Consider the following 24,148-nt stretch of genomic DNA (forward strand, 5'->3'; position numbering starts at 1 on the left):
AGCTTTATTTGAAAGATGCCCACTGTGTGCAAATAGTTGAGTATATTCAAAACTATTCATTGATCATATTCATATCTTTTTTTTTTTTACTCTAGCTGTGACCTGCATTTTAAGTGCCGAGAAACAGTGTTGTAGAATGCAGTGAATCCTAAACCTTCAACACAAATGGGATTTCATGCCAGTATCCTTATTAAAAAGACATTATGCTCGTCCTGAAATGTCTTGGCAAATGTAATAGAAATCTGTTTCTGTTGGAGCAAGATGAGATTATTTCCTTTCTCGAGGTTATGTATCAAGGCGTGTATTAAATTGAAAGAAATGTTGCAGAGCGCATGCCATTTACATTATCTTAATTTTTTTGAAGTGAAAAATGCAGTCCATATGGTGTATACGGTGTGAGCAAAACAAAGTCCAACATATTGAAGTCCTCATGTACATTGTTGCACGTAATCTTTTAGGCCTGATACAGCATAATAATCTCTAATGTGTAGTTATTCTTCTGAAACTTATTTTGATATCTCTCAAATTTAAAGGCGTACTCAGTTATTTTTTATTGGTTGCACTGATCAATATGGCAGATTTATGCTACCATGACTAATTTAAATGATTCAATAGGGCATTCATCTTTATAACATTCAAAAGTGTTTTTTAAATATATATACTTTTGACATAGGTTCTTTTATTCATCAAGGACGCTTTAAATTGATCAAAAGTAAAAGTAAATGCATTTTTTATTTAACTTTCAAATAAACGCTGTATTAACTTTCTATCTATCAGTGAATCCTGTATCACTCTTTCTTCAAATAAATCAAGCATATTAGAATGATTATTGAAGGATTAAATGACACTGAGATTAGAGTAATGGCTGCTGAAAATTCAGCTTTGCCATCACAGGAATAAATTCTATTTTAACATTTAACATTCTTAAAATAGAAAACAGTTATTCTAAATTGAAATAATATTTCACAATATTACTGTTTTCACTGTAATTGAAAGATCAAATAAATGCAGTCTTGGTGAGTTTACCCAAAATGTTTTAAATATTAAATATTTAAATGTATATATTATATATTTAAAATTACTGAGTGCACCTTTAAGGGCCTCTAGTAAGACCATGTATTTGGATGGTGTGAAATCTGTAGATATGATTCTTATTAGTGAGGACAATGAAATCTTTTTTATTATTATTATTATTATTTCCTTTTTTCTTTTTTGTCTGGTGATACACTCAAGTTATTCAGTCTTAATTCCTTCTGATCTTAATCTTAATTTTGCCCCAGTGGAAAATAAATTGCTTCTAGTCTACAGTGTAGATATAGAGTTGCATTATTCTTTAGTATTTTGGGTGGAATTTGATAATGTTATAAATGTTCCATTGCTGTTTTTAAAAGTTTATACATTTAAATCATCTCCATTCCAAAGTTACTCATATTTCCTGTGCTAACAATGCAATCAAGTGAAGCTCGCACAATGCTCATTACCAACTTTGCAAAGCACAAATCCAATCATTTAGGTACGGATGCTATTCTTCAGCAAATCTTGCTTTATAGTTTGTGAAATCACACCTGTGTCACATTGAATACACTTTTGATTTTGATGCTGTTCTTATATATCACTCTTGGGTCAGCAAACCCTCTCATACTAAAAACTCACACACACAGCGACTTGTGTATGTAAAGTTCACCCTCTCTTCTCCATCACCCTTTTTGCCCTCAGTTGTTCTCTGGAAAGAACTCCATCTGTGCTCTGTGCTTGTCAGTGTGAGAGAGGGACAGAAGTGGGCAAGTATTCCACACCTACAAAATGACATGCAAAAGAAACTGACGGCCTCAGGTCTTCACATCTGGGGCACATTTGTAAAGACTTAATGTGTCTATTAAGGTTTTTTTTGTACATTGAATGTCAAAATACTATATCTTATATAGAATGCATTATGTCATATCAAACATACTTTTTGTATACAATCAATAAATCTAATGCTACAAAAATCTGATGATGGGTTAGTGTTTATAATCTTTTTCAGGCTTGAAACAAATATAGAATGCCATATAGTAGAACGTCATATAGTAGTGTTTTGTGTGTGTGTGTGTGTGTGTGTGTGTGTGTGTGTGTGTGTGTGTGTGTGTAAAATACAAAATATGGAATCTATAAGAAGTGGTTTAGAGGCAAAATGGATCAGAACAAAGTAATAAATCTCATATTTACCCCTGATTATTTCAACACCCACCTTTTACCAGCACCAGTCCCAAATCACTGCTCAGGGACATGGCAGTTTATTGGAAAGGGAACATCATATCTCTAAACTGTCAGTCTCATGCAGGAAACTCAATAATCTGCCTCTCAAAAAGTTATGTTTTATGTGACAGATGTTGCAATAAACTAGTAGAAATAACAACACAAACATCTTCTAACTTCATAAATGGGATAATAGGACAAGGCACAGATCACTTGCGGTTTATTTATTTTGTGTACATTCGGTCACTGCCGCGAATACAGTCCTCGAAAAGAAATAGCATTATTACCACAGCTTTTAAAATGAGGTGTCAGAACAGAAATCCAGCAAAAATGAGCCTGTGCTATTTATACGTGATTCATTTCTGATAGGTTTGTTTGTATTTCAGACTACATTAGTTGGTTCCATGCCTGCATGGCAGTAATGTAAGTCTTGCAGTCTCAACATACTTTGGTTTCCAGGCTTCAGAAGCAGAAAGTAATGAAAACATAGATGCTACTTCAAATCGTATAAAGATTTTGAATTGTGGATGATCGTTGCATCTGCAGGTGCGTGCAAGTGTACACTACACAGTGCCCAATGTCAACGTTTCTCTAAACGCAATTGTACTTTAGTTGCTAATATGCTCACTGTGCTATTTATAACCATGCCCAAAAAGGTGTCTCAAAACAGCTGTATTATCAATTTCATTAGGGAATATCCCTTAGCAAGTCAAAACTGTTTTTTTAAAACTCATTTTACTTTAACAAATGGATGTTAAATGGTTCAGTTAACATAAGAATAATAATAGACTGTTTTTTAATCATATAAAGCTTGTAGGCTAAATAGCCTCCACTTTCTTCCACAGGTGTGGTTCAAATATCTGCTGAGTTCATCCATTGTATAAATAAGGATGTCAGATGACCCAATTTTTGAACTCTTTCCTCAGTTAATCCCCTCGTCGGGTTGACAGTTGCGCACATGGGAACACGTTGCCAAGCGGTTGCCTTCCCAATAACCTGCATCCTGACCGTCATGACAGCGACATTTAGTACAGGAGTCGACCCACACTGGCTCTCCTCCAGGGATCACTTGGGTCCTAGAGGCATTCACGTAACAGTTTGGCCCTGGAACCACAAAGAGAGAGATGATTAATGAAGCCCATTGTCTGTAGTTAAAGGTGAAGTGTATTGATTTTTTAAAATTACTATATTTTTTCCTATCCCATCTTAATATACAGAGACAACTATATGTAAGCCACGCACAGGTTGTAAACACTGTGGCACTATTACTTACTGTGTTGCAATGGTGTTCTGGGTGTTGCTAAGTGTTTGCTTACTAGTCCAAGTGAGAAAAGCCTCTCAAGTCTCTATAATTCTGGATATTTTCTCTCTTGTTTAATCATCCGAATTGCCAAACTCTAAATTCAGGATGCTTAGAAAAGAAACAGAACACTCTCCTAAAAAATCTGCACAACTTGCTGTGTCATTCATGTGAGTAGCACAAACTGTGCTTGACAAATAATGCACAGAATATAAATACTTAAGTTCAGGAGCTTTTGAAAAACCTGAGCAAGCTCCACTAATTAGGAAGCCTTGGAGTGTAGATAATGGCACGTTGCTTTTTTTTAGAATGTTTAACTTTTAAGATAAGGTTTTACTTTAATTTTTAGATTAACAGAAAACTTCATTTAACATTTTCTCCCCGCAGAGGCAATTTTATAAAAAAAAAAAATGTGAGTAGCTTACCATTTATCACATTGGTGAAGTATATATGCTTTGATTTATGTGTGTTGTTTTGGCTGCCTGCGTGTGTGCCTTACCTTTGCTCTCAGTAAACACGGTAATTATCTGTACCTTCATACTTCACAGTATACAGAGAAAACAATAAGGCAGAAGCTCAACTCATTAGAAGCCTTATCTTATTTCATGTGCAGAAACTGGCCTAGCACATGGCCCAGCACCTGAACCACTCCATCTGTTATTGAATGAATTATATAAAGATATTGCATTCAGAATCATTACTGGAGACCAAACACATCCTCTGTGTATGTGTTGAGGTTATGAGAATGTCATACTGCATGAGTCAAGACTTGGGCAATTACAGTATACAGAAGTGTAATAAGCCTTACACATATGACACTGCTTTGTTTTTCAGTTCTGAAAAACTTACCATCCTTGCACTGAGGGCAGCATTTCCCTTTCTGATAGATTGGATTAACACATGGTGGAGGGGCACAGTCTGCTACCTGACAGCGGGCGATGCCGTCGCTGTGACAAGTGCACTGCTCACATGCTGACGGCTGTAAATCAAATGCAAATCATCAGTTGAAAATAGGTTATCAAATGTTGCAATTCCATCAAAATACGTGAAATACTCTATTCCTTCAGATGGCCTTTAAAACAGAACCAGCTGGGTTATCAGATTGCATGCTTGCATATACCAACATTTGATGTAGTGAAAATCCAACATTGCATTTTAATGCCCTACAATTTGAGGAATGTGATCAAATTCCACTCCCACACTGCTGTTTAAGTAGGAGCTGCATTACCACCTGTGGCTCGGTACTGGAGGTTGGGTTAAATGGACTGGAAGAAGATGATGTCAGCTCAGGCAAAGTGTATTCCTTGGAGTCTGTCAGAAGGCTTCAATTTTCCCCTCAGGGATTCCCTATTAGCCATAATAACCAAATCAGGGAGATAATGAAGCACATATAAGCCCTGCTTCTTCCAAGCCTGTGCCACCAGAGATATTTCATTCTTCAGTTCCTCAAACAGAGTATTTTATTGATTTCAGCCCATTGTACATCACATTTGTGCTTCACCTTTCCTCAGAGCAAAAGAATCCCACTTAAATACGTTCATAAAAGGGTATGGAAGGAATTGGATCAAATTAAACAATTTTGTTTCAGAAGTAAAGAGCTGATTTAAAAAAGGTGCATTCAACCTATAATAGGAATCTTAACCTTTCTGTAGAATATATGTAGCCTATCTATTTATTTGCTTACCATGATAAAGTTTTATTGTCATGTGGATTTTTGAATCTTTTTCATTGACAATCGTTCTCTCTTTTGAATTGCGTGACATAGAGCTGCACCACCTACTGAACTGTGTGCTGTTTTGAATGTAAACGAGATCAGCCGAGACTCCAAATTTGCTTGCCTACAGATTACTCAGCAGGTCCTCGTCTATGTAGATTCATTTCTGTTTTGGTTGACTCGGTGTTTTAAAGAATCGGTTCAGTGAACTAGCTATTTAATGACACTCTCACTCATTATACAATCCCGTGTTGCCACCTACTGGCATTAAGATGTAACCTGCTCAAAAAGTCACAAATGAATCTGAAATCAGAAAATCTGCACCACAAGAGACGTAATTAAGTGTATCATAAACCACGTGACGGCGCTAAATATTTTTTACTGTCCTTTTGGGGCCAATACCAAAAACTTGAAACAATGTCTCCGCCTAGGGAAACCATAACACAACTGAAACCATAGAAAAGCTTATGGAGTTATGGAGCAAACCTTGAAAAGAAAAAAGTGCCCGTTCACGCATCTTTAAACGGTTATCGCCAACAGATTTACGACATATCTTCAAACCATAAAAAGCATTAGGCTAGTCTCAGAATAAATAGATTTATTTTGTCACTGTTCTGTTTAATTTCACATTAACGTTAATATATTACATGTGTGTAAACTGCAGTGTTTAAACTGCAAGCAATACGGCAGAAAGTTCTGAGTTAAATTATTTAGGAGAGCAATATTTAAACGACATAAAGCCAGAAGACATAATGCCCGTAAAAAAAATATTTTAAAATACTTTCATTCTTTCTTTTTGTGGTCCTTGTATGCAGATTCTTACAGACACACCGAACATTAGGCTACCTGAAATTGCTGGCCCAGTTCGTAGACTTCTCCCCCGTACTCGCAGCCGATCTTCTCGCACCTCGGGCAGCAGTCTGTCGGGTAATGGCTGACATGGATGCAGGCGGCAGGCAGTGATGTGCACTCAGTCCGCGCGCAAGCAGACCCTTCTGCTGTACATTCGCACTGGGTGCAATGATCTGAGTCTAAAAAGTACCATTCGCCCACATAATAAATACTGCCGTTCGCCTCACAGGTTATCTCCTGTTGTCCAGCGACCGAAAAAGCCAAAGCACACTGGCCGCAGACCACCAGGGTAAGCCAGCCATGAAGAAAACTCACCGGGGAGCCCCAGAGTACAGCCATGTCCATCACCAAAAACTTCTCAGTGCCAAATCAAGACTTGCAAATGGAGCATAAATACGAATTATTGTGTTATTTTAAAAAAAACTGGCTATTATGCGTCTGTTTAACTAAATTAGGCTACATAAAGTTTAACATTCGCATCATGGTCAGAATAAAGGGCTGTGCACGCTTTGGAGCACAAGAAAGTTTTACGCCTCCTGGGTTATGTTTCAATTTACACGTGACAACCGAATTCCAGAATATTGATGTTTATGAGGCATCCGCTTTCATTCCAACTTTGTGTCTTTTGAGAGAGAAAAAAGGGTAAATCCATAAAATGCCATTTAACACTGTTCATTGTTCCATCTTAATTCTTGCTATTAGACAGGAACTTCAGAAATGCAAACTATCGTGACTCAGGAACACCAAATATATACTTTATTTATTTAATGTTAATACATTAAAAAAGAAGAAAAAAAGATTTCGTTTTTAATAGTTCTGCCAATCGCAATGGACACGTGTTTTGAGCATTCGTATAATTATAATTATGAATTTGTTCGTATTTCAAGAAAACTTGCATAGGCTATTGCAAAATCCTTGTACATTCAGACATCAAGCTCCGACACATATTATATTTTAATATAATCCAATCACTGCAAAAAAAAAAAAAAATGAAGAAGAAGAAGAAGAAGAAGAAAAGTTGATGTACATTTGTAATGTAGTAGGTCTAAATGGGTTAATAAAGATCACTATCACGAGTCCTGCGGCCACTCATTTGAGTGCTCGAGCCTGTCTCCATAGGAACAAGAATGTTTACGCTGACACAGGAAGCCACGATTGTTCCGGTGAGTGTCCGCCCGTGGTGAATGTGCTTGTTCTAAAACTATTGTATGTGCTTGCACAAATGTATGCCATTTTAAATCTTCGTCAAATCACCCTTGTTTCATCCTCCTAAACTTTTAAAGCAACCAAATATTAGTTTAAAGTTTGATTGCAAAAGCTCATTAATAAGGTCATAATTGTTTACGAATTATGTTCTTTCCCTTTGTACGGTGTATCAGAGCATTTCAATGCTGCATGAGTTTTTCAAACTTATGTTGGTTTATATTTATTTATATAAGTAACGTTATTTATTTATAGTATGGACACGCCGAATGCACGCCTGTGATGAGCTTTTTGTACTCAGCTCAGAAAGTAGCTGCTTTTATGAACAATTTCCAACGCCAACAATCTGTGTGGAATATAGTGAAGGAAAATGTTCCCTGCTCTGAGCTTCATGAGATCCGAGCTGTACTATATTTGTACATGGAGAAACATTGATTGATTCGTACACCGAGTTATACTCGGAGGTAAATCATATTTATGCATAAGACTGCAACATGCAAGACAACAGAAGTACTAGCTGGAAGTATGTATAATGGTAGGCATAAAAATAAATTTGTTTAATGTTTAGATAATGTTAGGCCCATACAATTTTGTGCTCTGCATTCACGTGTTTTGTAATTTTATGCACTGAATTAGAAAAGTTCTCCATGAACAAGTAAGCTAGTATGCACCTCTATGCAACTCTAAACCGGTTTTGATTTACAGCTCCCATGAGTGCATTATCTCACACAGCCAAAGTGCATGGAATGCAAACTTTACCTGTTTCAGATACAACTCTTTCAAAGAGAAATTTTCTTTTACAAACTGCATAAGCCATTACTATAGTCAAACAGCGATGTGCATAGGGTAATAGTGGGTGGAAACTTGTCTATGGAAGACGTATGTGATTCCTCCTTCCTCTGAACACTAGTTAGGATTTATGACCTTCTGTTTAAAACCCCCTCTGCTGTTCATGGACACACAAGGGGGCAAAACAAGGAACACAACTAAGAATCGTGTTTTTCTGTCTATTTTCCTTCCTCCCAGAGCTTATCCCTGAGAACATTTATTCAGTAAAAATATGAAAATCAATAAACAAGAAAAGAAAAAATGTTCTTTTGTATCAAAGTTTGCATTAGCTCATTTACATTTTCAAGCCTGAATCCTCCCAGAAATGTCTCTCTGGTAGCTGGGCACATCAAACCTGATTCTGCAGAAGCTGCAGTGGAAATAAGAAGATGCTGGCCTGTGTTCAGTTATTTAGGCTTAAAGTTGGTTTCATCCAGGCACAGCAGGATCAGAATTCTCAGGGAGCTGGTTTTACTCTGTCTTGCATTGCCTTCGACAAGCTTTGAAGTGTATTTTCAGAGCCCGAGGGAAACTTGAAAGTCCCAAGGCAGGTGTGGAGATTGGTAATAGAGTGCAGTCATTGTTTACCAGTGCCGTGACAGGCTTTCATTTCGCTCTCTGGCTTTTCACCTCGCGTGGGGTGGGAATAACACATGGATTTTCCCTAAAATATCCAGCTTCTTACGTACATTTCTCTTTAAGTCAGCAGAGATTAGAGAAACTTGTGATGGGATGTTAACCAACTGGCTGCATTTCTCTAGTTGTAGAGCAGCTTGTAACAGGGATTTGGAAAGTGCATTTCATACAAAGCTGAGCCAAACAGCATTCTCCTGTAACACTATCCTCTGCTGACCTGTTCTAGGTGGAGATGTGGGAGAAGATTTGGCAGGAGCTCTGTTACTCAGAGAAGGGTAACAGGCCAGAAGCCCCCATGTTCCCTCTGGCTGACCCCCCAGCTGTTAAAGAGCTGCTAAAAGCAGAGATTCAGTTGTTGCTGCTCACACTGAAAGAAAAGGTGCCAGGCAGGGCAGGTGAGAGAGATACAGCATTATAACATTACTGTTTGAAATCTAAAATAAATCATTTTTAAATGTTACAAGTAAAATCAAGCATTACAATGTTATAATGTGCTGTATGACAAATTGATATTTTTATATATAATGATCTGTATATTCATGAAAGATTATTTAACAGTGTTAATCCATTTTTTTAAAGACTTCAAATGAGCATTGGATGACGGTGAAGGTTATCTACAAAAACAGAGGAAATGACCATCCACAATTTAATATCCAATATCAACATAAACTGATCAATTTAAAAATCGATTTTACAATCAAAAACATCTATTGTACCAAAACACCATGCCTAGTCCCTACAATACAGTCATGGTTTGATGTAACGATATTAATTATAATATTAACTCTAACTTGTAGTCATTTTTACAACTAGCATTTTCAATAGATTCCAAATAAAATATTCTCCTTGAAGATTTTCAACTCATTGTTAAGCCCCTTTTACAGATCCCATTTTATAATTGCTTTCCCTCACTTGAACGAATGTGCTGACCTTAAAGAATACCTTAAAGAAAAAAATATTTTTTTATTTTCAGCAGACTGGGAGTCAGTTCATAGGTTAGGGCTTTGCATTTGTAAAGTAGCATTGCTTTAAAGAATGCTTGCTCATTGACTGTTAGGTCTAACGAGCAGGCAAAGGAGCACATCACTAGTTTCAGTAAAATGAAGTGAATCAGTTACAGTATGTCAGCAGTAAAGACTATGCTTGGCCTTTACCTTTGTAGCAATTTATGATTACATTTCAATTTGTTGCCCAGTGGCTTGTTCTTTGTTAATACACAAGATTGTGTGGTTTCTTGGCTAATATAACAATGCACTGGGATGAAGATATTTACAGGTACCAGTCAGGCAATCTTCTCTCAGCAACCATCTAGACAGTGGGAGGAATGTTTTCTTTTGAAAGGTTTTAATGTATCACTGTATCACAAAGAACACATTCTTTTACAAATAATTTACATTATTCTTTGCTGAGGCTGTAGATTGCTTTTTTGGACGATTTATGCTTCTTATAGTCCTTCATTCTTATTAGATAAAAAACTCTCTTTTCAGTCATGGCTTATCAGGAGCAGGTGTTTGGCGAATACAAGTACAGACCAACAGAGAAAACACTTTAATTCATTCTCGAATTGCAAAACAAATTGGCTCTGTCGCCCAGAAACAAATGTTGCATATGAGCGTTGGGGTGTAAACTTCAGCTTTTGTTTGTTTGTTACCAAATTTCTTTGGTGGTGTCGTTTAGCTCTTGATCTGCTTTGAAAACAAATCTGGATTATACTTCCCTTTCATATTGCGCCAGGTTTGGAGATTTCCCGTTCGCTCGATGATAGCCAAAGCAGGAAACCGTTGACTCAGTGGTGTTTTAATGCCTTAACATGGCCAAGAAAGCTTTTGAAAGGAATTGATTTAATGGATCTAGTTAGTGCCATTTAGCCGATAGCCTCCCCTCTCCTGTGTGGTCCTTGTCTGCGTGATTTGTTGTGGCTGTATGGAGTCAAGCTGCACCTGTTTCTTTATGCTAATTCTCCGTTCAATGGCCATTGAAAGAGAACCTTAGTTCATGTGTGAACTGCAAGCGGCTGAGAATTTAAAAGGAAGGTTCTTAAATCTCTAGAGAGTGATACCACAACAATCAGCGCAGGAAGGCTGGAAAGAGAAAGTGTGTGCACTGTGTTTTTCACATGTAGGCAATTTATCAGTGCAGATGGAGGAGCGTTTTGAAAGGGCCTCTTTTTTTACTTCGATACACTGAGGGATTTTTCTTTTCTCCTCTTTTTGATGTGCCGGATCCTCTGTGCCATCTTTGTTGGCAGGAGTGGGTCTCCTCCCTCTTCTGTGAACACCGCTAAGCTGCTTACTGATCTGGGCCCACTATGTAGTCTCTGTTCCTGTCAGTAGATCCCCTCTATACGAGCAAAGCAGAGATGGGTGTCAGACCTCTGCTTGTATCACATGCATTCAGTTAGAGATGCTGTTAATGCCTTCTGGATCTTTTCATCAGGCTACAAAAGTCCATCAAACATGTAAACTGTATCCTGTCAGTAAAGAAGAAAGCAGAGAAGATGTGAGCAGGGGTGGGCTGAAAGTGATGCACAGCTTTACGGTCTGAATAATGACTGTGAGTGAGAATGCACCATCTGCTTGCTTCATCTTTGTTGTATTTCTGGCTATTCAGATGTTTTCCTATAATATAGCTCTTCTGCCTCATATGTTGGTGTTAATAGTTTAAAAGGAAGTTCCCTGTTGTTTATAAAGGATTGAGTGGAAATGGTAATGATGGCTAAACTAAAGCTGTCCGTCTGGAATTGTTAACAAATTTAAGCTTCAAATTAAGATATATATTTATTTAATGCATTTCCAAATGCAAACCTTTGTGTTTAGTTTACAATAACATTTCAAAGTGGACTTTAACATCAAGTCAAAACTTGATTTATGGTTAGATAGAGTTGAGTTGCACTCATCCTCTTTCTACGGAGCCCTGCACATGACATGCAAGAAAAAATAAATATATTGTGCGCACGATTTCCTAATATAAAATTTTTTAAACAGCACAACTGTTTTCAACACTGATAATAAAAAGAAATATTTCTTGAGGACAAGACCAGCATATTAGAATGATTAAACAGTTAGTTCAAATTTTATAATATTTCATAATGTTGAAGTTTTTACTGTGTTTTTGATCAAATAGCAACCCAGATTTCAAAAATATTTTATTTATCTTCATTTATTATTCCTTTAGGCATTTTACCCCAAACTGTTTTCTTATAATAGAGTACTTTCACTTGTTCTATTTATTGTATTGTAGTACTTTTAGAGGGCCAGAGGCCGAGGTTTATTATGCGCTATGAATTGCATGCCTTTCTCCAGTACAGTACAGTATATTACAGTACAACAAATTCTGTCTTTTGAATTGACCAATGGAGTCTTGAATGAATAATGTTGTCTTCCACGAAATTCTGAACTCTTTAAAGTAAGTAAAACCAACTTGCTAAATCAAATTTTCCCAGCTTTATGTGTGGGACCCTTGTTGCTCCATCAATAAGGCTTAAGTACCCGATCATTGCCACTAAACCAGAAATGTGTTTCTCCTAACTGACATTATTCTGGCTATAATTTAGTTTTTATTTATTGTTTATTTTTAGTGCACTCTTAAACAATAAAAAAATCAATACTATGAAGAAAGAGACTCTTCAGATAGTTTCTCTATTTAATGAGACACCTGAACTATTTTGCTTTTCACACGCTTCTTGAGAAAGTTTCTGTTTTATAGGTTTAACAAAGCAAAATGTCTCTGTTTGGGTGTCACTATGGTAGACGATCACAGTGAAACTTTGCTAGAACTCCACTTTCACCATTCTGCCATTCTCACTGTCAGTAAATGTGTCTCAGGGATGAAGAGGAGGTCATGGCCCAGTACAATCCTAGTGTGGTGAGTTACACACTGGGCAGCAGTAGCACACAGAGACAGGGACGTGTCCAGGCAGCTGGTGTGAAATGAAATCACCCTCCAGACCCACATTAAGTCTGAGTGAGATTGGTAGCAGGTCAGTGTTTCAGAAATATATATCTGCGAGTGTACTTCTACATGAATAATATTTATAATATTGATTGGGTTGATAAGTAGATTTTTTTCCAGGTCCGTCTCCAGCCTCTCGTCTCACTCCAGTTGTGAAGAAGAAATCAAGGCCTTAAGACACAAGTTAAACATCACCCATATAGATGAGGTTGTGACCCATCTCAGGTGAGGGCATGTCGTCTCTTTAGTCAGAGAGTGATCTGCACTCTTGAAGGGAACTTTGGGAAGGGACACTATTCGACGGATCACTTTACATGAAAGCAAGGAACTGCTTTATGAAGTGGTCACTTCAAGAAAGTAATTTTGCTATCTTTTTGTCTTTGATGGTACATCATCACGCTATATTTTAAAAATGTACTTATCATGTATATATATATATATATATATATATATATATTTTTTTTTTTTTTTTATCAGTAACCCAGACTTTATCAGCGGAAAATATTCCTTACATATTTACAGCCTTTAAAATAAATATTAAAAAAAAGTCATACTTACAAAATATATTTTATAGAACCGTTCAAAATGTCTTTGAAAGAAGACTCTCTGACCCCTCAATTCAAGTGCTCTGCCTTTAGGAGTGAGTAGGGCACAGTGATGCTCACTTTCAAATGGAAGTCACCCAGTATGTGAGTAAATGCTATTATAACTGAGGATTGTCAGACCTAATTCCATGCATACAACAAACGCAATTACTTTTTTATCAAGCAGATAATATTGGAATCATTTGTTTACACCTGAGGCCATGTACATAATGTAATGACTTTTTAGCCAGCAAGATTGTCCATTTGCAGTTTGATCCTATTGTGCAGGAAAGTTAATATTGTGGAACACACATTCCTCAGGGTAGAATTCTCCCTCCTTTGCTCAACATGTTCTCATGCTGACTGTGGATGCAGACCAGACACGCTCCTTCTTGTGCAAACATGCCGTTGTGAGAATAGAATGTTGCACTGCTTCACCGTCCTTGCTTTTTGCCTCTTTCCAAGATTGCTTATGCTCACACACACCTTCATCTAGGATTATATTACCTACTTGTGGTTCTGAATCGGCATCTACATTTTGATTTTGAGTAGGGGTACACAATAAATATCGGCCGATAATTAATGTGCTTGTTAACTGACAAGCTGCACAAATTCAAGTTCATTAACAGCGTGGAATTGCGCAGCTTGTCAGTTAACAACAGTTCTGTGTAGTAACAGCCGCTCTATGTGAAATCACACACCTGATGGAATTTACTGCTGATTAGAGAACCGTCTTTACTGACGAGATGCACATTAATTATCGGCCGATATTTATCGTGCACCCCTAATTTTGTGTTGTTGTAAGCTCATACATCTCTACCAGTCAAATGTTTGGACACACTCGAACTGAACTGGTTTATCTTAATCTTAAAACGCTTTTCATCAGAAATCCTAGGCTTAAATGTTTCTATTTAATTTTGTTGACAAATATAAATTGGCTACAACATTATTTCATTTTAAATTAGTCTCAGTTCATTTATTAGTTAATTTTTTTCCACAAGGTTATAATATATTTATAATTTTATGTTGTAAGGTATTATTTGAAAATATAAAATAATTTTATTTGTATTCATTCTATTTATATAAAGGAAAAGTTTGAATGTATTTATTATTTTTAATAAAATAATTAAATGTTTAATATCAATAAATAATATTCAATATTTATTTATGCATTCATTCATTCATGCATTTGTTCATTTGTTATTTGTCCATGCAAATACCATGTGCTTTAAATTACTAATATAACCCTCTCAACCTGCCTCAGTATAGTACATCTTATAAGGGAAGGGACCCTCTTGAAGTTCCTCTCTCACTCTCTTTCAGTCCAGCCTTCCAGAGCTCTTCCCTTCTCCCCTTCAGACCCCTCGCACAACCCTTTACCCCTCTCCTTCTCTGCCAGGCATGAGTAGTACTCCTCCCAGCCTAGAGGAATGCAAACAGTAAGTCCTGCTCAGCGGGGCAGGAGGGAATTGAGATAGAGGGAGAAGAACTGAAGCGAGTAGTTCGATTTATCCCTCCATCAAGACAAAAGACCTCATTGTGAGCAAATTAATACCAGACCCCGACATATGTAGGATTCCTTGGCCTTAATAAAAGTATTATTAGTATTAAAACTTCCAGATCCAAGATGGCAACGCACATGGCTGCTTCAGTGCTTGGCTCTCCAGTGTTTGTACTGTTTTTGTTCGTTTTTCCTGTTTTTTGTTTAACAAACACGATCAGTTTCACCAGGGATGAACTGCTGAACATTCGGCAGAACACACCACATGATATTTTTCCGGATTTCTATTATACAGACGTTTTACTGAACATTGTTATCGGAGGAGCAGCGGCGCTGATCAAGCGCTTCAAGACGCGCAGACGGGGAAAGCGAGCGGGAGCGCTCGTCAGACTCAGGAAGCGCGGATTTCGAACGCCGTTGCCTAGCATCCATCTCGCAAATCTCCGCTCTCTACCCAACAAAACGGACGAACTCCTTCTGCTTTCTCGGACAAATAAGGATTTCTCTCACTCTGCTTTGTGTTTCACGGAAACCTGGCTGAATGACGCCATACCGGACAGCGCACTCCATCTGCCGGGCTTTCAGCTGTTCAGAGCGGACCGCGAAGCAGAATCAATGGGGAAATCGTGCGGCGGCGGGACATGCTTTTACATCAATGAACGGTGGTGTACAGATGTAACTGTATTAAAGAAGATGTGCTGTCCTGATCTAGAAACGCAGTTTATCAACTGCAAGCCGTTCTATTCGCCGCGGGAGTTTCACTCGTTCATTCTGGTTAGTGTTTACATCCCTCCTCAAGCGCAAGTAAGTCTGGCTTTACAGAAACTCGCTGATCAGATCACAGACACAGAACAACAACACCCGGACTCTGTTTTAATCATTCTTGGGGACTTTAATAAAGCCAATCTCTCCCGTGAACTGCCAAAATACAGACAGCATGTTACCTGTCCCACCAGAGACAGTAATATACTGGATCACTGTTACACCACAATAAAGGATGCATATCACTCTGTTCCACGAGCAGCTTTGGGACGTTCTGATCACTGTCTGGTTCATCTTATACCGACCTACAAGCAGAAACTTAAATCTGCTTAACCTGTAATAAAGACTGTGAAGAGATGGACCAGCGAAACAGAGCAGGATTTACAATCTTGTTTTGACATCACAGACTGGAGCGTTTTTGAAGCTGCTACCACCGATCTGGACGAACTCACAGAGACCGTAACATCCTATATTAGTTTCTGTGAGGATATATGCATTCCTACCAGGACTTATTTAACATTCAACAATGATAAGCCATGGTTTACAGTAAAACTCAGACACCTTCGTCAGGCCAAAGAGGATGCCTACAGAAATGGGGACAGGGTCTTGTACAATCAGGCCAGGAACACACTGAACAAAGAGATTAGAGCGGCTAAAAAGACCTACGCTAAAAAGTTGGAAGACCAGTTTACTTCCAACGACTCTACTTCAGTTTGGAGAGGACTGAGAGCCATCACAAACTACAAGACACCATCCCCTTGCACTGAGGCTAATCAACGACTTGCTAACGACCTGAATGAGTTTTATAGTAGATTTGAAACCCCCAACACCCACTCTGACCATCTCCCTACACAACCATTAACACCTCCTGCAATCCCCCTCTCCATACCTCCTGCTCTTCAAATCTGTGAAGATGATGTGCGCCAGGTCTTCAAGAAAAACAAAAGAAGAAAAGCACCAGGCCCAGATGGCGTTACACCAGCCTGTCTGAAAACCTGTGCTGACCAGCTGGCCCCCATCTTTTCACAGATCTTCAACAGATCTCTGGAGTTGTGTGAAGTGCCTTCCTGCTTCAAACGCTCAACCATAATCCCCATTCCAAAGAAACCCAAGATAACAGGACTTAACGACTACAGACCTGTGGCTCTAACGTCTGTCGTCATGAAGTCGTTTGAAAAACTGGTTCTGGCTTATCTGAAGGACATCACTGGACCCTTACTAGACCCCCTGCAGTTTGCGTACCGAGCAAACAGGTCCGTGGATGATGCAATCAACATGGCATTGCACTTCATCCTGCAACATCTGGACAAAACAGGGACTTATGTGAGGATCCTGTTTGTGGACTTTAGTTCGGCTTTCAACACCATCATCCCAACAACCCTCCAGACCAAACTGACCCAGCTCTCTGTTCCTAGCTCTATCTGTCAGTGGATCACCAGCTTTCTGACAGATAGGCAACAGTTAGTGAGACTGGGGAAATTCATGTCAAACAGCTGCTCCACCAACACTGGTGCCCCTCAGGGATGTGTTCTCTCCCCTCTGCTCTTCTCCCTGTACACCAACGACTGCACCTCTAAAGACCCCTCTGTCAAGCTCCTGAAGTTTGCAGACGACACTACAGTCATCGGCCTCATCCAGGACGGTGACAAGTCTGCTTATAGACAGGAGGTTGAGCAGCTGGCTGTCTGGTGCAGTCTTAACAACCTGGAGCTGAACACGCTCAAAACAGTGGAGATGACTGTGGACTTTAGGAGAAACCCCCCTGCACTTTCCCCACTCACCATCATGAACAGCACTGTGACTGCAGTGGAGTCATTCAGATTCCTGGGAACCACCATCTCTCAGGACCTGAAGTGGGACAATCACATTGGCTCTATTGTGAAAAAAGCCCAACAAAGGTTGTACTTCCTTCGCCAGCTGAGGAAGTTTAACCTGCCACAGGAGCTGCTGAAACAGTTCTACTCAGCCGTCATTGAGTCAGTCCTGTGTACTTCAATTACTGTCTGGTTTGGTTCAGCTACAAAATCAGATATCAGAAGACTACAGAGAACTGTTCGGACTGCTGAAAGGATTATTGGTGCTCCCCTGCCCACCCTCCAAGAACTGTACACATCCAGAGTGAGGAAAAGGACTCAGAAAATCACTCTGGATCCCTCACATACATTCACACCATCTTTGAACTTTTGCCATCTGGCCGGCGCCTCAGAGCCGCAAATACAAGAACAGCAAGGCACAAAAATAGTTTCTTCCCCCAGGCAATCTACCTCATGAACAGTTAAATGTTTCCCACTTAAACTTATGCAAAAATGTGCAATATCCTTATATTTATTTGTTACCCCTCCATCCTAGAACATTCCTGCATCTCACTCAATCCTATTCCATTATCATTTATAGCACAATTGTTTATACACTTATTTATTTGCCAATTTGTAAATCTCCTGTAAATTTTTTTTTTTGTCTGTGTGTTGTTGTCTCTGTTTACTGGAAGCTTATGTCACTAAAACAAATTCCTTGTATGCACAAGCATACTTGGCAATAAAGCTCTTTCTGATTCTGATTCTGATTCTGAAAAAGTAAAGGCTGTTATGTAAGAGAGAAGAAGTAGGCCAGTTTTCAGGTCCCCACTTATCTGGAAAAGAGTTCATGGTGCAGAGTCCACGTTAAATGAAAACTGTTTTTACTTATTTAACTTGTTGAAGAGTTATTCAAGATGTCTTGTTTTGTATAAACTATTTAAATGAGAAACAGTCCCTGATTTCATGGCAGTTTATAATGGCATAGACTGTAGATAGGTATTTATGGTTGCCGTTATTAAACATCATTTGAATCTTTTATTTAGTAACACTTAAAGTATGGCTTTTTATATATATATATATATATATATATATATCCCAGTAAACTTAAAGTCTGTTGATTTAGAATACATATATAGACTTAATACTTGGTTGTTTACAAAAGTGAAAGTCGTGACATTTGCCAAGTATGGTTACCCATGCTCGGAATTGGTGCTCTGCATTTAACCCATCCAAGTGCACACACACAGCAGTGAGAAGTGAACACACCATGAACACACACCCAGAGCAGTGGGCAGCTATATATCCAGTGCCCGGGGAGCAACTGGGGGTCAGTGCCTTGCTCAAGGGCACTTCAGCCATGGGTATTGAAGGGTGGAAGAGAGCGCTGTTCATTCACTCCCTCCCACCTACAACTCCTGCCAGCACAGAGACTCGAACCGGCGACCTTATGATAACTAGTCTGGCTCTCTAACCATTAGGCCACAGCTGCCCCCAAAAGAAGGTTTTATTTGATTGACAGGTCAGTCATAACCAAAGAATCTGAAGCAGTGAAAAGAGATGTGCAGGTCCTGCAGGTAAGGACTCATGTTGCCAATAAATGCTGGTTTTGATTGCATTTAATAAAATGTTTTGAATGTGATTCAGAAGATTTTAAATCTGAGTCTGATTCTGAATTTTATAACTAAAAAACAATTTCTAGGCAAACAACACATCTGTCATGTGCCGTGTTTTGAGTTTATTAATATATTAGAGAATTTATTTAGCCACACAGCAGTTTCACGTTGGGGGGGGGACAGACAAATTACTTCTTGCTGGAAACGTGTCTCATCAAACTGGGCTGATCTTGAAGTTCCCCTTAATTGACAGGCACATTAGTGACATTGTCAAACCAGGCAGAGTGTTGCCTCTGGACTGGAATGTGTACTGTCACGTACCATTATATTTGAAGCTGAAGAAATTAAACAGTTCCTCTGGTGTACATTGTTTATTCTAATTAGATTATGGGTCTTTTGGGAAAAGTCAATTTAATCTGAACACTGAATAATCAGAATATTAGTGTTAGCCAAGAATTTAATGTTTGATTTAGAACAGTTGTTCTCAACCAGTGGCCCGGGTCCCACTAGGAGTCTCAAAACAAAGGGGCGATATAAGTCTCAGGTGTCCCCAGAATGCTGCTCCGGAGTTCGCTCAGGCCTTCCATGATCCGAGGCCTGGGGTTCGGATGCGGAACTTGAGACTAATGAGCAGCAGCAGACGGGCCACACCTTTTCTCTCTAAGCCTGAGCTCAGACTCAGCTCTCACACAGATTCCCTTACAGTTTGGGTTGTCCTTTACCCTGTCAGCACCCACATAAGAGCTCAAATTAACCCATGGCTTCAGCTTCATCGGGTCGTTCCTGATCTCCATGTTAGCAAAGGAGAGCTTCCCCCAATTCATGAGGGTGGTACAGACCTTCCAAACGTTTATTTCTTTTTAGTTTTTGTCTATGTGGTTTTTATTGAATTCAATCTCTTTAGCTTTAGTTTTAGTTAGTGATAATAACCCTGCTCATCTGACTCTTGGCCATACTGAGTGTGGAGGGCTCTCTGCTCTTAGGTTTCAGTCACCGGCCTCATAACTGTGGCTTTGGTATTTCTTTTCCAGCTGGATTCTGGGGTTACTGCTGCTGCCCACAGACCACAGGGCTAAAATGAATAGTCTCCCATTCGCTTGCAGTGAGGGCGCTCTCCTCAGAGAGCTGAGCTCTGTTTGTTTTTGTTTCATTTTAAAAAGATGAGTGTTTAATGCATGCGCTGGACAGTAAGCATGACTCTACAAGATACAGCAGTGACTCAGAGCAAATAAACCGAGGCAGCAGGCAGATTGGTGTAATAATAGTACTCCTCTGCCATATAACATGTGGGCTAATGGAGATCCATGGCTTTGCAGCGAAAGCATGTGGTTTGCAGTCCGGTTTTAAGAGCTCAGTCTCAGTGGAGCAGTGCTGTGGATTCATTATGCAGGCTCTGGATCTGCTTCAACAACACACTATTATAATAAAGCCTGAAAGATAAAACCATTTAATGGTAAATCTGTCACTTTTTCCATTCTGAATCTGATTTCAAAAGTCACAGAAACTCTACAACATTTTGTGCTTTCATGTTTTAATCAAACAAGAATTTTAACAATTACTGATGCAATACAGATTTGGAGTCAGTAAGATTTTTTTAATGTCAAAAGAAGTTTCTTATGCTCACAGAGGCTGCATTTATTTGTTCAAAAATACAATATAAACAGTCATTTGTGAAATATTATTTCACTTTTTGGTGAAATAATGTTTCTGTTTTGGAATATTTAAAAATGTCATTTATTCCTGTGATGGTTAAGCTGAACAGTCATTACTCCAGTCATCAGTGTCACATGATTCTTCAGAAATCGTTCTAATATGCTGATTTGCTGCTCAGGAAACATTTCTGATTATTTTCAATTTGAAAATTGTGGTCCTGCTTAGTATTTTAGGAATCCTTGATAGATGTTTTCAGGATTCTTCGATAAATAGAAAATGTCCCTGCTGATTAAAAATAATTAAATAAAATAATTAAATTAAATTAATTAAATTAATAATAAAAAAAAAAAAAAAAAGTGTTCAAAAGTGATTTTTATTTTATTTTATTTTTTTACCAACCTAAGACAGTTTGCTGGTCTTGCAGGGTGGTCTGATGGTTTTAGAAGGGATTTTTTTTTCACCAGGTCAGACTAGGAGATTAAATTAGTGCTCCGCTAAACCCCAGCTAGGTCAGGCTGCGAGACCCTAAACCAGCAAAACAAGGCCAGCAAACTCTGCCTTAAAACTTAGTGAAAGAAAATGAAAGTATCATGGTGGAAGCTGAAATCCTTTAACTTGTTGTGTTTTGTCACAGGAAAACCTTGAGACTGGGAGAGCCAGAGCCCAGACAGAATCTTTATCTCCTGAACCCACCATAGCAGGTATGTGGTTATTAATTCAGTTTTCATGCAATTCTGTCTCAGACAAAAGCCTACTGACAGACTGAACTAAAACAAGACTACATAGTTCTGAGCAGTGTTTGTCCATACATCATGCTCAACTTGTGCCCTGCCATCTCATTTGTTGAACCGTCTTACTGCATATTTTTTTCTTGATGTAACTTACATTACATAATAATGACCATTAAACCATCATATTATAAATCTTTGAACTCTCCAGATGTGAAGTGGCCTTTTAAATTGTGTATCAACACCATCTAGTGGTTCACCACGGAAGCACTTACTTCCTGTTTGTTTGTTTTTACTCTTTGGGCTGATATAAAAAATAAAAAAAAACTGTCAACCAGTGTGTGATGTGCAGATTTTTTTTTTTTAAATCAAAAAACTTAAGATAAATCAGTAATTTTGCAATCGCTAAGAAAATTTATTTTACAACCATTTTCATAAGCACAACTAAATTAAGAACTTGTCAGTGAGCTAGATTACAATCTTCATTCTACAAAGGTCAGTTTTCTCAGACCAGAATGCTTTTTAATGGGAGTAATAAAGCAGAATTCTTTATTTTTAATAGAATAGATTTTTTTCCCCAAGGTGATCATAAAAAAAGTTTTGTGGTTGGAGCAGACTACCTATTTCTGATTTCTTGTTTTCTCTGTTGGATTCAGAGCTCAAAGAGGAACGGAGACTCGTTCAGAGGGATCTGAATTACCAGAGTTTAATAAACTGCTCCCACAACACAAATAATCAGAGCGCCAGAACCCAAAAATCCATGCAAGGTCAGATCACCTTCCTAGAATAAGTCTTTGTATGTAGCTGATCCTTATAATATATAATAGATCCATATATATATATATATATATATATATATATATATATATATATATATATATGTATATGTGTGTGTGTGTGTGTGTGTGTGTCAATCATGACAACTCTCGAAAATGAATTTAACCAGCATTTATTAGTAAACATGGGATATGCATAGGCTTGGTCTTGGCGGACTAGATCTGCAGATACATCTGAAATGCACGTGAAGTGGTGACTTGAATTCAGACTGATGCAAGGAAAATAGGGAGAAGCAGATCTAGGCAGGTGGTGCTGGGGAAGGTGGAGGGTTAGTGAAATCCCAAGGCGAGCTGCCAATTAGTACAAGTCAGGAATAGATAGGTTACGTAGATAGAAACGAACAAATGATTGGATGAGCAATCACTCAACAGTCCTCCATTTTAAACTATGTCCACCTCAAGACCCAAACCACATCAGGAGTGACCTGCCACTAATGAGCTACTCAACTGCTGAATCCAGGATCCCTATTTCTGCTGTGGAACATGGGGACAAAGAGTGCAAGTACAGAGGAAATTTACTAAGAGCTTCAGCCTTCGGACTGGTTCCAGCGGCCTCTGTCAAAGCATCTGAATCTGTAAAACACTTCTTCCTGAAGATGGAAGTGACTCAAAACAGTGACCTAGACTGTGTCCAGCCCGCTCCTCCTGCAGTGCAGAGAACAGCCAGCAGGGGACAGAGGGGGGCGCTGTCTTCCTCAGCCCGACACCCCACGCTGCATGCTGCTCTACACACTGTTAGTTAGACATTTTTTTTTATCTTTTGTTGAAGCTCAAAGGGGGAAAGCCATAAAACACAAACCACAAGCTGATCTTTAAAATAAACTTTATTTACCATTTCAAATTGAACCGTTTACAGCTGACATGACTAAGACAATTTCAATGCTGTCTGGCCCTAAAATTGAAAAGACATGGTTAGATATGTTTGAAGCTCATGTCATTGTGCTTGTCATTCTACTTCACTACTATATCGCCATGAGCACAGAAGAACACACACACGCTATTGTAAAGACATTGCTTCTTTTAGGATGCAGGACAGGGAGAGAAAGGTTTTATTTTTTGCAATTTTGTATTTTCTGTTGCGTTCAAACACATATATTTTTAAAGTGCCGTAACAACATGAAAATACATGAAATGCTCTTGAATAAACATTTAATTAACCGAAACGGTTCACAGTTTCAGTTGAGATATGCCGATTATTTTTATAGTTCGTAAGACAGCCACAAAACTGTGCTCAGTGGATATTATCAGGTATTTGTGTGCATATTTTCCACTGAATTCTAGTATTTCTGTGTTGCTTGTTCTAAGCACAACCCTGTCATGTCATTTCAAAGTGTATGCCGTCACAATTAAATTTACACTCAGAAACTGTGAGATATAGTTTGAGAGCCAGTTCAAATTAGAAGCAAAGTCAGCTTAAAAAGTGTTTGGTTCTTCTCAGAAACATTATCTTAATGTTTACCCAAATAAAATTCTGAAAATATTAATTCAGTTTTGATCATTTCAAATCCATTTGAAAATATTCAACGACCGGCATATGTGTTAAAACATTCTTTCCAGGCAATCAAATGTGCTTTCTCTGTTTCATTTACATTGGGCATAATAAATGAAACTGGATTACAGGCAGACAGAAATGTTCTTAAAGGGTTTGCAGCACTACAAATACACATGTACAATACTGAGATGAAGATATAACATTGCTGGCTTCAGACTGTGTCCTTCATCAATAAACGGTTTCTGTTTGACCAGACGCTGCTGTAAAAAGCTTGAATTTTTCAAGTTTCAGTCCAAAGCCTTAACTTGGTAATGTGTTTGAGATCAGCTAGCTTGAAGAGGTTTAGAAATAAGAAATAAAATGTAGTGTCACTGAACATAGCTAAAAATGATTACAACAATAGTTTTAGTACTATAAAAATAAAAAAGGAAAAATCTCTTACAAAGGTAGATTCTGTTTGTTAA

The 24,148-nt window shown here is 38.3% G+C and overlaps 1 protein-coding gene and 1 pseudogene across 1 annotated transcript; one reads left to right on the forward strand and one right to left on the reverse strand.

Annotated features, from left to right (window-relative positions):
* Positions 1-2,444: 2,444 nt before the first annotated feature.
* LOC132154811 (von Willebrand factor C domain-containing protein 2-like) lies at positions 2,445-6,642 on the reverse strand. Its single transcript, XM_059563481.1, has 3 exons — positions 6,096-6,642; positions 4,385-4,514; positions 2,445-3,339 (listed from the first exon to the last, which is right to left on the reverse strand). The coding sequence occupies exons 1-3, from the start codon at positions 6,444-6,446 to the stop codon at positions 3,158-3,160; spliced, it is 663 nt and encodes a 220-aa protein (XP_059419464.1). The 5' UTR covers positions 6,447-6,642; the 3' UTR covers positions 2,445-3,157.
* A 983-nt stretch (positions 6,643-7,625) lies between these two features.
* LOC132154190 (coiled-coil domain-containing protein 24-like) lies at positions 7,626-21,414 on the forward strand (annotated as a pseudogene).
* The last annotated feature ends 2,734 nt before the right edge of the window (positions 21,415-24,148 follow it).

The sequence above is a fragment of the Carassius carassius genome, chromosome 12 (assembly GCF_963082965.1).
Source record: "Carassius carassius chromosome 12, fCarCar2.1, whole genome shotgun sequence".
Classification (NCBI taxonomy): Eukaryota; Metazoa; Chordata; class Actinopteri; order Cypriniformes; family Cyprinidae; genus Carassius; species Carassius carassius.